This window comes from Toxorhynchites rutilus, chromosome 3 (genome assembly GCF_029784135.1).
Source record: "Toxorhynchites rutilus septentrionalis strain SRP chromosome 3, ASM2978413v1, whole genome shotgun sequence".
NCBI lineage: Eukaryota > Metazoa > Arthropoda > Insecta > Diptera > Culicidae > Toxorhynchites > Toxorhynchites rutilus.
Genome location: NC_073746.1, coordinates 185,652,080 through 185,668,773, shown reverse-complemented (window position 1 = coordinate 185,668,773; position 16,694 = coordinate 185,652,080). Strand labels below are relative to the sequence as shown.

Below are 16,694 nucleotides of genomic sequence, written 5' to 3'. Positions count from 1 at the left end.
AAATCAGTTAAATTAAATTACATAATCTCAATAACGAACGGGTCTGCAATTAAAAAACTGAACAAATACATTTTATTTCATAAATTTCATATTGCAGATGTCGCAGGAAGAATTGATGGAAACGAAGTCCATTCGTAGTCCACAACTCCGGCTACGCTTCGGTCGTAATGACCCAATGTGGTCATCTTTCAATGAAAATGCTCTGCTAGAAGAAAAGCGGGCTCCTACGCAACGTCTGCGATTTGGACGCTCCGGATCAAGGGTAAATATTCGTGGAAACATATTTGCACATGCACACTATAGTATGAACATATCCAACAGTTTCAAAGTGAAAATGTATTAGACCAAAGACTTATCCGAGCACCACAACTGAGGCTTCGTTTCGGAAGAAGTGACCCCTCGTGGATAATTTTCAACGAGCACAAACTCAATGCAAATCGTTTCCCAAAATTTTCACACATCACGTCAGAACTGAATCGTATTAGTGATCCTTCTGCAGCGGAATCTGAATCTGAGGTAAGTTGTATGTTGTTTTCGAAATTCCGATTCGTTAATATGATGCATATTTGTATTGAGCAGTAAATATTATTCCAATTATTCCGAGTTCAGAATCTTTTATTCTCTCATTCACTACGTAATAATAACGCCTCTTAACAATAACGAAGGGGTCACACTGTGAAATTAGTGCATACATGCACTGTGAGTACATTGACTTTCGGAATGCTAAGGAACTTAAATAAAAAAAAATTCAAAGTGACTTTTTTCTTTACCGGCTTGACCAAAAGGATGAGTTTTTATAAAGTGCAACAGCGTTCGAGCATTGTGTTGCGGCGTCGTGTCACTTGATGTCTAGTGAGTGAGTAGATTGAAGAAACAAACTCAATTTAAACGGCCCTTCCGACGATACGAGAACCCCAAAGGATACAACCTTGTCCCAGACTCAGTTCGTAACGTTTAGAGAAAACGGTTTAATGTCACCACGCTGCTCGATGTTTGACCATTCTTTGAAAAATCTCGAGTTACCAAATATCTATTCGTAAACTGATGACACAGAACTAAATCTCACATTTGGATCTTTGCTGCAACAAGAGTTGGTACATCCTTGTGTGGATCGATAATCAGTTCTAAAAGCTCGTGATCGGTAATCAAAGTGAACTTCCAGCCATAGGTGGAACCAGTGTTGCCACATTTTTATCAGTACCAGAGGGGTTGAAAATCTTTCTAGTCTGTACTTTTTCGTCTAAAAGTCTGTACCGTCGAAAATATTCGTTTACTGTCCACTGTTCTGATAGATTCTTCTGCTGCCATCCCAACCGGAAAATTCTTGCTACTTTTCAAATGATCTTCAAATTTAATAGCATTGGACATAAAAACAACGTAAGATTCCTCGCAGATTTTAGTGAGAGTGATCAAATAAAAATATTTCAGCTCTTCATGTAGCATCTCTTGACCTGGAACAATCGATTCAATCTGCTGATCTGGGGTAAAACATGCTCCCAAAAAGCAACTGCGACGTAAAAGTCGTCATGTACCCTAATGTTGCTTTGTTCAAATGTAAGAAATTTCCCACGCGGAATAAATCTGAACCAATCTGTACTTTTTGACGAAAATCTGTACCCTGTACCGTACATAATCTGCACCAAAAATTACGAAAAAATCTGTACCTTTCCAGATAAATCTGTACGTGTGGCAACACTGGGCAACACTGGAAATGTCTCAGGCAAAACACAATTACCAAATTCTTCTTTTGCAACTGAAAATGCAGGCATTCAGTGTACAACAGAGTACACGATGCGAATATTACTGGACGCTCCGTTTCGTTTACGATGATGGTCAGACATTCATAATGGCGATTCGTAAATCGCGTTAAAACTCTTCGATTGACCGTTATGAACAACTTTTCGTTCACGCTTTGAAGAAGTTCAGTTTACTTTGAATATCTGGAATCCGGAATCTGGAACCCTATATCTAATGGATGTCTGGATATCTAATCCTAAAGGGTGCACCGTTTAAAATCCGCACACACTCAAATTGCTCTAACTTTTGATTGGGTAAAATTAATTGTCATTGTTTGATGTGTATTGTTTTTACTCTGTCAGTTGATCTGGTGCGCAAAAGTTGTCGTTGTCGACGAAAGAACAGTGTGTGCGCGAAAAAGTTTTGTACGAGTACTTCGAGAATAAGACTCTGTCGCATCGTGCCATCTGAAAAAGTTGTAAATCGCGAGTTCCACAGTGTCTGGTATCATAACGGTTCAAAGAACGTCTGACTGTAGATCGGAGCGAGAATCCAGAAAAATGAAAAAGACCACAAACGCGTAATTGAGGCTTTTAAACGGAAACCGAACGCCTCAGGTAAAGATGTGGCTAGAAAACTGCAGGTGAGCAAGACTTTCGTGCAGAACCCCAAAACTCGAGTTGGGCTACGTACGTTTAATGTTCAGAAGACTCCAAACAGTGACGAGAAACAGAATACGGTCACAAAAAGACGTGCCCGGAAGTTGTACGATCAGATGTTAACGAAACCACACTGCGAGGCGAGACATATGTGAAGGCGGACTTCAACCAGATTCCAGGAAACCTGTATGTCGGATGTTCCCTAGAACCTCCGGACACAGAAGATGTCGAAGTTCATCAAGAAGTTCTTAATTTGGCAAGCGATTTGTACTTACGGAAAGCGGAGTACACCTTTCGTTACCGCAAGCACCATGAATGGACAGGTGTATTTGGAAGAGTGTCTTCAATGAACAATCGAAAATCAATACTAGATATCAAAATATTATTTAAAATAGTGTAGTACAAATATTTGACAACATAATTAGATAGGTATACTCATTGAAAAAAACATGACAAATAGCTATTTAACAACATGATTAGATAGGTATGCTTATTGAAAAAAACATCACGAATAATAAGTATTTGGCAGTTTTTCTAGTACGATCTTCACAATCTTTGTAATATTTTTCAGACCTTCCTCCTAGAGATGAACAATCTTCACTACTCGGTGCCGCAGTCACTAAATAACATAAAAATATGGTATCCTATTAAATATTTTTAAAGCTCCATTTATAATAAGAAAACACTACAATTACCAGTTTCTGAAGGAATTACAAATTCCAACTTCAGCCATGCATCTTTTTTATTTGAAAATCGGTCCACCATATTGTTTGCAGAGCCCCATTTCTCTACTAAAGGGTGTGTCACATCAAATTGCATCACGAAAAAAACGCTGTAGAAATTCTCCCAGTAGACCGATCCTTTTGAAAATTTTAGACAGTAAAATAAAAACTATTAAACAACTTTTGGCATTTTCTTTTTATTCATACTTCGAGCCCAAGCCCGTATGCTCGCACCTTCCTCTTTACCCCGTCCATAAGGTTCTGTACAACGTCAGGTTGTATTATTTTTTTTTTTTGAACAGAAATCCATTTTCTCTTGAAGTCCGCCTCCGATTTGACAACTTTTGGGTTCTTCCGGAGGGCCTGCTTCAAAATCGCCCAATATTTCTCTATTGGGCGCAGCTCCGGCGCGTTGGGCGGGTTCATTTCCTTTGGCACGAAGGTGACCACGTTGGCTTCGTACCACTCCAATACGTCCTTTGAATAGTGGTACGAAGCGAGATCCGGCCAGAAGATGGTCGGGCCCTCGTGCTGCTTCAATAGTGGTGGTAAGCGCTTCTGTAGGCACTCCTTAAGGTAAACCTGCCCGTTTACCGTGCCGGTCATCACGAAGGGTGCGCTCCGCTTTCCGCAAGAGCAGATCGCTTGCCACACCATGTACTTTTTGGCAAACTTGGATAGTTTCTGCTTGCGAATCTCCTCCGGAACGCTGAATTTGTCCTCTGCGGAGAAGAACAACAGGCCCGGCAGCTGACGAAAGTCCGCTTTGACGTAGGTTTCGTCGTCCATTACCAGGCAATGCGGCTTCGTCAGCATTTCGGTGTACAGCTTCCGGGCTCGCGTCTTCCCCACCATGTTTTGCCTTTCGTCGCGGTTAGGAGCCTCCTGAACCTTGTATGTACGCAGGCCCTCCCGCTGCTTGGTCCGCTGAACGAATGAACTTGACAAATTCCGCTTATTGGCGACATCCCGGACCGAACTTCTCGGATCACGTCTAAACTGCTTAACTACGCGCTTGTGATCTTTTTCACTGACGGAGCATCCATTTTTGCCGTTCTTCACCTTCCGGTCGATGGTTAGGTTCTCGAAGTATCGTTTTAGTACTCTGCTGACCGTGGATTGAACGATTCCCAGCATCTTACCGATGTCCCGATGTGACAACTCCGGATTCTCGAAATGAGTGCACAGGATTAATTCACGACGCTCTTTTTCGTTCGACGACATTTTTCCAAATTTACGGAAAATTGACAGTGAAGCATGGCCAACGTGATCTATACACTCTTATATGATTATAAGCGAAAGCTGAAGATATAATTCCTAAAAATTAAATTTCTACAGCGTTTTTTCCGTGATGCAATTTGATGTGACACACCCTTTAATTTACTAACAAATCTCCCAATTTTCTTTCGTAGAAGCGCTTGCAAAGATGACGAAATGTTGGTTAAATTTGTTCTCCTATAACGAAGTCGTATAATGAATTACTCAAAGGAGTTGAGGCAGTTATATTCTGCGCAGTTATTCTTAAATGATCGAACAAATCCTTATTACATAACTGGGAGGTCATATCTACGAAAAAACTATTCACTTTAGTAATAAAAAGGCACAACTTCAAATAACAGTTATTTCAAATTAACATTTCGGGTTAATATTGAGAAAAAATCCAAAAGGGGGATTTGGAGTGCAAAATTCAAGTGCTGAGTGATAAAAGACACTTTTAGGAACACTTTAGTTAAAAAAGTTTAAGTTTAAAGTTTACCAAAGTAATACGGTTTATTCCGATTATGTTAGCTGTAGATTTCCCTAGCACAATGATGCCGTTTCAAATTGTGACTCAGCTCGTACACTGTGTCATACACAGTGTTTGCATATAGAGTTGAATACTTAACTTTTTCCGTTGATAACATTCAACTGGAAATTAGTGTTTCTGTGTAAACTCTATTCCTGCGAAAAAAAACCGTATCCACGCGTGTTTATGTTGTTTGCCGCCATACCTGCGGAGTACCGTTTATGCGACTAAATTATTTGCCCACACACAAAGGTAGACAAACGTGCAGTTTCTCCACCACTAATTATCACAGGCGTAAAATTTACACCACGAGCTTGAGCGTAAATTGACATAATCCGGTTAGATGGGGAGAAAATTATCCTTTTGCCCGGCGGATGCAAATAATGTACAAACATATGTATCCTACTGCTGTTTGGGGATCGAGTGAAAATGTGCTATGCAAAGCAAATCACTTACAGCTAAGTGGATGAAAGCGCTTCAGGTGCTGAAATCACAAATGGTACATCTCCGGATAAAGGGTAATATTAAAGGCTTCTTCGTGTTGCTATCTATTTAGATTGTGTTTGTATATCATTCATACCTTTACCCTGCTTATGCCGGTAAAGTATCTTAGCATAAGTTATACTTTAACACTGAGATGACCGTTTTTCACGGTAGCATACTTTTGGTTTCTATTTACTCCATGTGGTCCATGTCCACGAGAAAACTTCTATGGTATTTCAGCGATCAGCTCACAAACAGTGTATCAAATTTATGGACGCCACCGAAATGAACCTTCATTAAGGGATACAGTTTCTTTAACCCTTTCACGCCCAAGGGAAATATTTTTTCGTTATATAAAATCGTTATCGATTATTCAATTATTATTGAATCGATATTTTTTTACTTAATGTCAAAATAAAACTTATGTTCAAGGCAGCAAATGTGTTTATGAACGAATAAAAAATGAACTGTCAAACATGGTCCGGTCTGACTTAACAAGGACCACATAATAAATGTGTTATGTGCAATGTCCACTTATGCTGTACAAGTAAACGAAATTGTTTCGTAGAATACCATAACTAAAAAATAGTTAGTTATGGTATTCTTACTTTTCTGATAATTTTTATTATGTTTTTTTTTTGTATTACAAAGCAATAAATAAAATACCGATATGATAAACCCCACTTTTCGATTATTTACTTTTACGGTCCATAGGGAAACTTTTTTCCCATTAAATTATAGGAAACCTATACACCCTGCTTTGTTTTTCTGGTGATATTTTTTTACTTTACACCCATATTGTGTTGTATTAGCATATTTAGTCTTGGACATCTTATGGTCCTGAAAGGGTTAAGAAACACAGGCTTACAATCATTGCAAAATCATTATCACGCGTATTAAAGGGTGTGTCACATCAAATTGCATCACGGAAAAAACGCTGTAGAAATTTAATTTTTAGGAATTATATCTTCAGCTTTCGCTTATAATCATATAAGAGTGTATAGATCACGTTGGCCATGCTTCACTGTCAATTTTTCGTAAATTTTGAAAAATGTTGTCGAACGAAAAAGAGCGTCGTGAATTAATCCTGCGCACTCATTTCGAGAATTAGGAGTTGTCACATCGGGACATCGGTAAGATGCTGGGAATCGTCCAATCCACGGTCAGCAGAGTACTAAAACGATACTTCGAGAACCTAACCATCGACCGGAAGGTGAAGAACGGCAAAAATGGATGCTCCGTCAGTGAAAAAGATCACAAGCGCGTAGTTAAGCAGTTTAGACGTGATCCGAGAAGTTCAGTCCGGGATGTCGCCAATAAGCTGAATTTGTCAAGTTCATTCGTCCAGCGGACCAAGCAGCGGGAGGGCCTGCGTACATACAAGGTTCAGAAGGCTCCTAACCGCGACGAAAGGCAAAACACGGTGGGGAAGACGCGAGCCCGGAAGCTGTACACCGAAATGCTGACGAAGCCGCATTGCCTGGTAATGGACGACGAAACCTACGTCAAAGCGGACTTTCGTCAGCTGCCGGGCCTGTTGTTCTTCTCCGCAGAGGACAAATTCAGCGTTCCGGAGGAGATTCGCAAGCAGAAACTATCCAAGTTTGCCAAAAAGTACATGGTGTGGCAAGCGATCTGCTCTTGCGGAAAGCGGAGCGCCCCCTTCGTGATGACCGGCACGGTAAACGGGCAGGTTTACCTTAAGGAGTGCTTACAGAAGCGCTTACTACCACTATTGAAGCAGCACGAGGGCCCGACCATCTTCTGGCCGGATCTCGCTTCGTGCCACTATTCAAAGGACGTGTTGGAGTGGTACGAAGCCAACGTGGTCACCTTCGTGCCAAAGGAAATGAACCCGCCCAACGCACCGGAGCTTCGCCCAATAGAGAAATATTGGGCGATTATGAAGCAGGTCCTCCGGAAGAACCCAAAAGTTGTCAAATCGGAGGCGGACTTCAAGAGAAAATGGATTTCTGTTCAAAAAAACTACAACCTGACGTTGTACAGAACCTTATGGACGGGGTAAAGAGGAAGGTGCGAGCATACGGGCTTGGGCTCGAAGTATGAATAAAAAGAAAATGCCAAAAGTTGTTTAATAGTTTTTATTTTACTGTCTAAAATTTTCAAAAGGATCGGTCTACTGGGCGAATTTCTACAGCGTTTTTTCCGTGATGCAATTTGATGTGACACACCCTTTACTAGCACTTTTTCCAGTCATCTTTTAATCGCTTGGTGAAATTATCATATTTTGGCTGTGTTTTGATTATTTTATTTTAATAAAATTTAGTTTCCATTTGAGACGTCTCTATCTTTCTATTTAATCTTCCCTATCAATTGTGGGGATTTTCAACTATAATTTATTCAATTCTCGTGCGTTTCCAATTAGTTTCTCATAAGCTAACCTGACGAACTTCGTCCTGCCCAAAATTGTGTTTTTTTAATATGAATACTTTCGAACATTAACGTTTTCTCACCAAGCAAACGTTCATGGGCTCCCGGGACGACTCATCAATTTCATGACAACCAATTTAAATTTATTCGCATGCCCAGGTTTTGATTAGGGTTTCCGACTAAGGGATTGTTCCAGAATAAACTGTGGACACTCGCAAAGGAATATAGAGGATCCCATCAGTGAATCACTAATAACTAAAGCTAATGAAAACAGTGAGGATAACAAAATCTACCAGTTGACCGGAAGGATAATAGCGGAAAGAAATGCACTATTCCGTAACAAAAGATGTGTTTGATCAAAATATTCGGACTTGATAAAAGAACTACCTCCAAGGTCATCCCATTCGTATTTTCTACCAATGGACGAGAGTGCCGAAGTTTGACCTCGCGCACACAGAGGTTGCCTATAATATAATAATACCGTTTCGTAGATTTTATGATTGAAATGGGAGCCCACGCTATTTAATTCGGTGTGCGAGAAGTCAAACTTCAGTGTTCTCATTTCATGTTTCGTCGATAAAAGCACTAGTGCACTAGAATCTAACGGTGTTCAATAAAAAATGAGAATTTCTTCAGTGATATAGTAAAAAAAATTCAAATATTTCAAGCAAATCAGTATTTTTCATTAAAAGCATAACGGTTGTTCTTCACAAAAAAAGTCAGTGAATGTTGGCAAAGGGGCCGTGCTCAGCCGTACGGCGCAACTTGGTGGGGATGTTCTCACAAGAGCGCTGGACGACATTGACATCCATCTTCCGGATGCAATTCCGGATCCTCGTGGTCAGCTGCTTGGTGTCCGTGGCCCGCCAATTGTTCTTGTACGCCAGGGCACTGAGGAAGCCGAAAAAATCCTCGATCGGACGGCATTGGGGCAAGTTGCTCGGGTTCCTTCCCTCGGGTACTTACGGGTACTTGGCGTAAGGGGAAGACGCTTGTCCGACCAGAAGACGTACTTCCCATGCAGAAATGGGAGCAGCGAAAATTTCGGCCGGCGTCACGCAAACTCGTACTTTGTTGTCGAAGAGCTTGTTCAGAGATTCCTTCTTCCTTTTCGTCATGATCTTCGTCGGACGGCCACTACCGGTCTTCCGCTGGACGTTCCAGCATGCCAGTATTGGGTAAACAATGCTCTCCGGGACATTTTCGCCCCGAAAGGTGTCTACTGTAAACTTTTTTCCTTGACTTTCACGCGTTTCGAAGAACCGTACAACGCGCTCGCGGCGTGCTTGTTGTTTCGACGCCATTTTCGATCAAGCTGAACAGCACCCGAGCGAAAATAAACGGGCAACCCGTTTCTGGGTAGCCCAGAGAACAATTCTCTCGGTGAGAAAAAAAACGCTCTTTACTTTTTTTTACAGAAAGGTGTTTAAATCATTCTCATTTTTTATTGAACACCCGTTATTTAAATGAAAAAGAATCGCCAAATGTGTTAGTTGTGTTCATTTATGCCGATCATTGTAACGGCGCGAAAAATTGAGAAATTTTAGGAAATTTTGAAATTCGGAAAAAGAGGTGGAGAAAAGAGGTTACCGGTAGTTACTATTCGACCTGTTTCCCTAGTTTGTTCATTCACGCTTGTGTCTACGATTTGCTATTCAAACGTCAATAGTAAAACTAAGAAAATTCCATTGTACTCTAAAATTCCATTGTTCCATTGTACATCAAAACAATGCAAAAAGTCAATACGTCATATTATTGAAATGTGATAATTCGTTTATACAGCTTAGGGTTACATATAGTATTCTTCTAATCAGGCAGCCTCGAAGTATTGTTAATTGCGGTAATCTGCGGAAAATTAAGGAGGCAAGGCCTTTGCTACAAATGAGTACCACGTCTGCAAGTTGAAATTGTCCGGTTTCCGCGATAAAGATTTCAAGAAAGGCTTAACACGTTGAGCCTCGCATTGTTCTTACTGCGCTTTCCATTCAGCCCGCATCAAGAGCGTTTGCACAATATCATTGTCGGTCTCAGCTCCCAAAGATACTTATTGTATGAATAGAAAACAGTCAGAAAGAAAGTAGTCATATTTTGTAACACATCCGGAAACAAACCATATATAGGGTTGGGGGAAAAGAAATGTCGTATTTCTGATCGAAATTTGACGCTTTATTTAATATAGTTAAAATTATCCAATTTAAGTCAAATATGCGCCGTTTGGATCGCAAACTTGTTGCCATTTAGAAGGCAACTTCATTATCCCCCCCTTATAGACCCCCCCCCCCTATTTGCAAAAAACTCAGACAGCCAATTTTTCGCAAGCCTCTTTTGAGGCCAACTTAGTATCACCAAGAGCGTTTTGCATGGACCGGAAGAGATGATAATCACTTGAAGCCAGGTCCGGACTATACGGTGGGTGCAATAGGACATCCCATCCGAGCTCCCGTAGCTTCTGGCGGGTCATCAAAGATGTGTGAGGCCGATCGTTGTCCTGGTAGAAAACAACACCATTCCTATTGATCATTTCTGGCCGCTTCTGGTCAATCGCCTGCTTCAAACGGTCAAGCTGCTCACAGTAGAAAACCGAGTTGAGGGTCTGGCCATAGTTGAGCAACTCATAGTGGATGATTCCCTTCCAATCCCACCAAACACACAGCAAAACCTTCCTGGCCGCCAATCTGGGCTTGGCGATGGTTTGGGCCGGCGCACCGCGCTTTGACCACGACTTTTTTCGCTTTAGATTGTCGTACGTGAGTCACTTTTCATTACCAGTCGAATTTTTACGAATTTCTTTTTCTTGATTGCTGTTTTCTGGTTGAATATCGGGCTGAGGCCAGCCATATGGACCCGTACGAAACGAAAAAGGAAACCAGTTTCCGAACGGTGAATATTGAACAAATTGTTTTGGTGTTTCACGTATGGATATGAGTTTACGTCGGTCTGACGATTTAGAATGATTAATCAACCGATCATCTCTATTATTTTTCTCTGACATTTCCGACTCTCCCTCCACATCACTTTGTATTGGAATAGAGCAATTAGAATTTTGGGGATGACTGTTCTCCCCTATTTGCATATTCGACAATGATCGTGCGATTTGTTGCACCATTTCTTCAAGGACTATCTGTACTGGAGAAAATGGGGAAAAATAAGTATTCATCATCCCCCGTGCAGCACTAATTATTTTGTCCAAATCTAGAAGATCGTCTTCTATTTCGACGAATTCCTTAACTCGCCGTGCTCGTGTGAAGTAATGAACCAGCCGAGTTTTCAAACTGTCCTTTACCCCTTCAAAGCGCACTCTATTTTTCAAATATTATCTAATAATTTCTAAATTCTCATCTATCTTTTTAATTTCCTCATCTACAGACTTCTCCCAACGTTGAACGTCCACATCCACTACATTCTTCTCTCTCTCTTCCTTCAATCAATCTCTTAATCTTCTCTGTATCGTAGCACGACTTTCTGTATTCACATACTGAACTGCTCTGATTGCTAACTCATATTTTATTTCATGCCTTTCCAAATTGTGAACTAACAAATTTTTATACTGTAAATGGAATTCCAAATCCATTTTTGCGAAACTCCCACGCACTCTGTAACTTGAACACTATATTTATTTAACGAAAAACGAAAATAAATGAAAATTCCTTTTTTCTTTTGTGTTTTTTTTAACTGCTGAGCAAATTTTTGTTGGGCGCCAATTTGTAATACTCCGTTGCTCGGGATTACTCAGGGTCGTTATAAGCTGCTCGTTAACACTCAGACAGAACCATGCCGCCCACAATTTTCCAGGAGCCTACTTTTTCCCGTTTACCCTAAATAGAGCCACTCGCGTCACTCGTGGGGAGCCTCTCTTACTATTGTTCCCAAGGCTCCTGTGGTGAAACCTTCTATTTGACCGACAACGGACGAGGGCTGACGGCTACCTTTGTGAGCCCAGAATAACGGACAATAAATTTAATATTCAGGGCTGTTTGTTAGAAGGGAACGACACTTAAGGTAATGGTATTGAATTTTTGTATTTCGGAGGGGGTTTACAGCACACGGTACTTGCGTCTGATTCCACTGGGCTTCGGATGTCTGCGTGCGTCGAAGGAAATCTAGGTTTCCCAATCGCGTGGTATTTTGCTGGGGGGAAGGAGATTTCTGGTTGTTCCTTCCGCAGGGCCTCTTTCTGCCGTGTCCTTTCCGATCTCCTGGCGTCCTCGTTTATATGTAATAAAGAAAAGGCCCACTGGTCGGACCTGACCAGCTGTCGACACCGTGGCGCCCACCGTGGTTCCCAATTACCTTATCTTATTATTTTTTTTAATACTAACGATGTTCACAGCTATCAACAACTTGAACATATAACAAAACCTAATAAACAAACAACACTTAACATTACTACTATCTACATATTTAAATCAAAGACATTTATTTTACACGACGCGCACTTCTATTTCCGGAGACGGTCACTAACAGAAAGAAAGACCACATACAACGGACAAAAGAGAACAATATCGACAGGCCGAATACAATTGTACCCAGTCCCTTTGAGCGACGGTACGTCGCCCCATTCATGGACGCGGCCTCTCGTTCACTCAAACCGGTCCATTGTTAAGTACGCGGGGTCCCTCAGATGAGTTAGTACGGAGCTTGCAATGACCCTGTCAATTGACATATGGCAAATTTTGTTGTCTGCGGTTTTGCTTGATTTCAGTGATGGCAGAGTCATCACTTTAGCCAATGGTGAACGACTGTTACACAGTTTTACCTTGCAGGTAGTAAAAACGTAAAATATGGCGAATTTCTTGCTTGGTGGACTCCATCCTTGACGCGCTATAACTTGAGACTGAAAAGGACAATCACAACACTGTCAAAACGACACTTGTAGCACAGATTGTCGTCTTTAAATAGCCGTATAGTATGACCCGATGCGATAAGTACAACACAAGATATGTTTAAGTGTTGCCATATATTGACTATATACGACATTTCTTCTTCCCCAGCCCAATATTTTTTCATTTTCTCATTTTGTAACTGTTAATCCCAGTCAGTCAGCGGATTCCTAACAAAAAGCTCAATGTTGGTCCTTGGGGACAAAAATCTATAAATATGGGTACCTGCTTGAAATGTCATCTCAGTCATGATTTATACGCGGGTGATGGAAGCCTCTCAAAAACAAAGAATAGAAAAGAATATTTGCTCACAGTATTATAATTTGAACAGAGACAAAATAAACTCTTTCTCAACACAATTCTAAGTTTTAGGCAGAATTGACAGATTATTTGTAAGCATCGATGACATTTATTTGGTTGCTACTTCTTGACGCCCACCAGTTATCAATGCTGACTCGATGACCTCCAAACGAAAAGAGTTGCGTGTACATGTGTGTGTCTCGGCTGTTTTCAATGCTGGTGCTTTCTTGGTCGTCTTATTCCGATGGATTCCCTTTTGGCCTTAGGGGGAATCTTTAATGAACTCGACACATCAATGCCTCCGTGTGTCTGCGATCACTCCCCCTTATTCCATGCGACGAGTGACGTGAGATAGCCATGTTTTTTCCAAGTTTGTCACATTAGGCGGATTCGCCGCTGCGGATCCCGCGAGTAAAACCGCAGCGGAGGATCTACAGTGTATTGTGAATGAGCCATGTCAAACAGAGCGAGGGGGTTTTGAAAGCGAATCCATATTGAGAAAAAAAAACCGTCGCGATATCCGCGGCGGCGAATCCGCCTAATGTGACATCAGCCTTATAGTGGAAGCTACCTTACTTGTCAACTTCTTTTTGATACCCGAGTCGATAACATATGAGGAAACGACTTTAAATCTCACTAAACTATTGTCACGCCCTTCGCCTACGGGAATGCAGTGACTTGAGCCATCTCACCTCATCCGCCGCGCGGAATAAAGAGGGCTATCTTCTCGTCCGCCAGTGGAGCGTTTTCTTCGGCCCTTCTGAGCTCCCTCACAGTTCGAAACATACTGAATGGGTTTTGAACATCGCTAGAACATCGCTTAAATATGCTTTTTGTTGGTTAATGAATCGAGAGGAGGTGTGGTTGACTATGGAAATTTGGAAGACAAAATAGAAAGATTTTCCGTTTATTATTTTATACACCAAATATGTACGTTATCTCACGTTAGAAAAATAGTTTGTTACAATATGTAACACTTTTGTGTCACACAAACACCAAATTTTTACGACCAAATAGATACAACTATATTTTACTGGTGAAGAAGAATAATCTTCAGAAGCTTTCCTGTTAATTGCACTTAATTGAAAAATCACAAAACAAAATGTGTTTGTTCGTAGTGATATATTATTAATAGAAAACAAAAACATAATCTTGAACGTAATTTATAGTTCTAACGAGAACTGACAGATTATTTGTCAGTAGCGATGACATATTTTCGGTTTCTTCTCCTTGACGCCCGCCAGTAATCAATTCTGACTAGATTACCTCCAAACGAAAAGAGTTACGCGCGTGTGTGTATGTGTGTGTGTGTGATGACTGTTTTCAATGCCTTAATACTTTCCAATGTTGGTGCTTTCTTGATCGCCTTCTTCCAATGGATTCCTATTTGGCCTTAGGAGGAATCTTTAATGGACTCGGTGTATCAATGCCGTATGTGTGCACAAACAGACTCCTGATGACACCGCTCATCAGCGCTTTCATAATGAACGAAGATAGCTTCGCCACAACAGCGATAATATGCTCCAAATGATTATAATTGAGTAGATTTCCGTTCGGATTTTTCCCAGGCTTATTGGGTTTGAAGTCTGTATTAGGGAAACACACAGATTCCAGCGATCGTACATCAACCGCTGCCCAATCATAACTGGGTGGATTTCCGAACGGGAACTCGTTTGTATACAGATTTATGTGATTTCAATAGCCTGTTTTGAAAGAAATTTTGAAGCTATTGAAACAAATTTTTGGATCAATAAGTAACAAGCATATAACGCGTAGACATTTTATCTTTCGAATGAAGTGTTTATCATACGATTTCATCCAGTTGTTTAGGAGGTATCAACGCTCAAAATTTTGTTGCTCCGGCGTAACGTTCTCGTTTTCGGATCTTCGAAGAAAGTAGTCCTACGTCAAAAATTCGGATTTCAGTTGAGTTTTCATTTGACGAATATATTTTCGCTCATAGTAGTTTCTGCTAGCAATACACCTTTTCGTCTATTGTGTGCTACTTGAGCACCATTAGCAAACAACCTACTTTTTTAAATGGACACTTCGAACCACATCAAACGGTATATCATTTTTTGGTTTATATAAGTGTTTCATCTGTATGTCGTCTATTCAAACGATTATTATCCTGCTGAATTTCTTAAAAGTATGGCAGCTTTCACTGTCTTCGAAATAGGCATCATATATGACTAAAGAAACATAATAATGATCATAGAGTCACAGTCGGTTTTTATTTCTCTAAAAAGTTTCTATTTTTCAGCAAACAAACTCTGATGAAACGGAATCAACAATCGTGGATGAGAAGTAAACGGAAACCGACGGCAACTAAGAGGAATATATCGATATTTAAGTAGACTGGAAAAACCATGAATTCATTTTTATTTGGCCCCCAAAAATGGTTTACACAGTAGCAACAGATGAAACTAAGTTACATTGTTTTAAGCGTAATAATTACGACCAGAACAGTTTTCATCGAACATTCGCATCTGCACTAAACGCAGGCATTTAGGGGAAATTGAGATATGAATTTATCTGTAACTGTAATTTCAAACGAATAAAAGTAAATATTTATAAATCCAAAAACTTTTTTTTTAATTTGATCGATGATGAGGTAAAGGAAGATAACAAAATAAGAAAAAATCAATGTTCCATCATGTATTATCAATTTTAAGCCCTACAAAAAAGCATCGAATTGAACGTTCAAATTAAAATTGCACCGACGTTTCAACACTATCTTATTCACTCACTGCCTCTTTTTTTTCAATTATCATCGTTATCTCCTATTCTTCATTAGCATTTGTATCAATGTAAATCCAAAGATATTCGACATTAAAAAGATGTTGCGTCTCATAAATGTAAAATTAAAAAAAACAAAAATAAGAGTGAACAACCAAATAGATTAGAAAGGATTACTTTGAGAAATTCCATGTACATGTATATAAATAAAAAGTACTTCCGCTGTATAAAAATACTTAAAAATTGTTTCTCTACATGTTCTCCATCTATATAATATACGATACAGAAAATACCATCTTAAATATAACATCGTGACTCGTTGTCTTCAAGTATCGCTGTTGGTTGAATTACACCAAGGAAAAAACCCAAATTCCTACTGTAACCTTCGCTTTTAGCTCGTGTATTTATGAAACACGCGGGAACAATTATTTCTTTTTCTTCTTTTATTGGAGTATGGAACCGGAATCAAGGTAAGCAATTTTATTAGGCGAGACGATGCATACAAAATGAGCGGACATTCCCTCCTACGTATCTCAAATGGGCGGTGATTAGATATACTATGAATCTAATTGTTTTATTGGCATACAGTCAGAGTTTTACAGACAATATAACACGAACTTAAGTACTGCTTTGGAGTTTCACGTGTAATGATTTTACGGTGTCCACAATAGAAAAAGCCTGATGAAATCCAAGGAAAAAATGGGTTATTTGTACACTCATAAAAAAAATAGAGGAACGCAGTGCGTAGTCCAAATTTTCAAGTGATTTTTAAAGTGCCGTAACTTGGTGAGAAATCAACACATGAAGATGAGATCATCATTTCTTCTAAAATATCTTTGTTATATTGGTGTGTGTAGATATAGTTGACAAAAATATCGGGAAGAAATAAAAAAATGATTTCTTTCTGGGTTATCAAAGATTTTGTGGACTTCAATAGCAAATCAAATTAACCTTATCAACTGGTATCAACTAGTTCTGGTATCCAACCGACAATCAA

The 16,694-nt window shown here is 40.0% G+C and overlaps 1 protein-coding gene across 2 annotated transcripts in view; it reads left to right on the top strand.

The window, feature by feature from the left end:
• LOC129778375 (short neuropeptide F) overlaps positions 1-15,898 on the top strand; it is a 77,653-nt gene extending 61,755 nt beyond the window's left edge. Inside the window, exons 4-6 of one of the 2 annotated variants that reach the window (XM_055785244.1) lie at positions 98-262; positions 322-516; positions 15,222-15,898. In XM_055785244.1, coding sequence (XP_055641219.1) covers positions 98-262; positions 322-516; positions 15,222-15,269 — 408 coding nt within the window. In that variant the 3' untranslated portion in view covers positions 15,270-15,898. The remainder of the gene's footprint in view (positions 1-97; positions 263-321; positions 517-15,221) is intronic. The other variant, XM_055785243.1, reaches the window with a different exon arrangement.
• Positions 15,899-16,694: the final 796 nt, after the last annotated feature.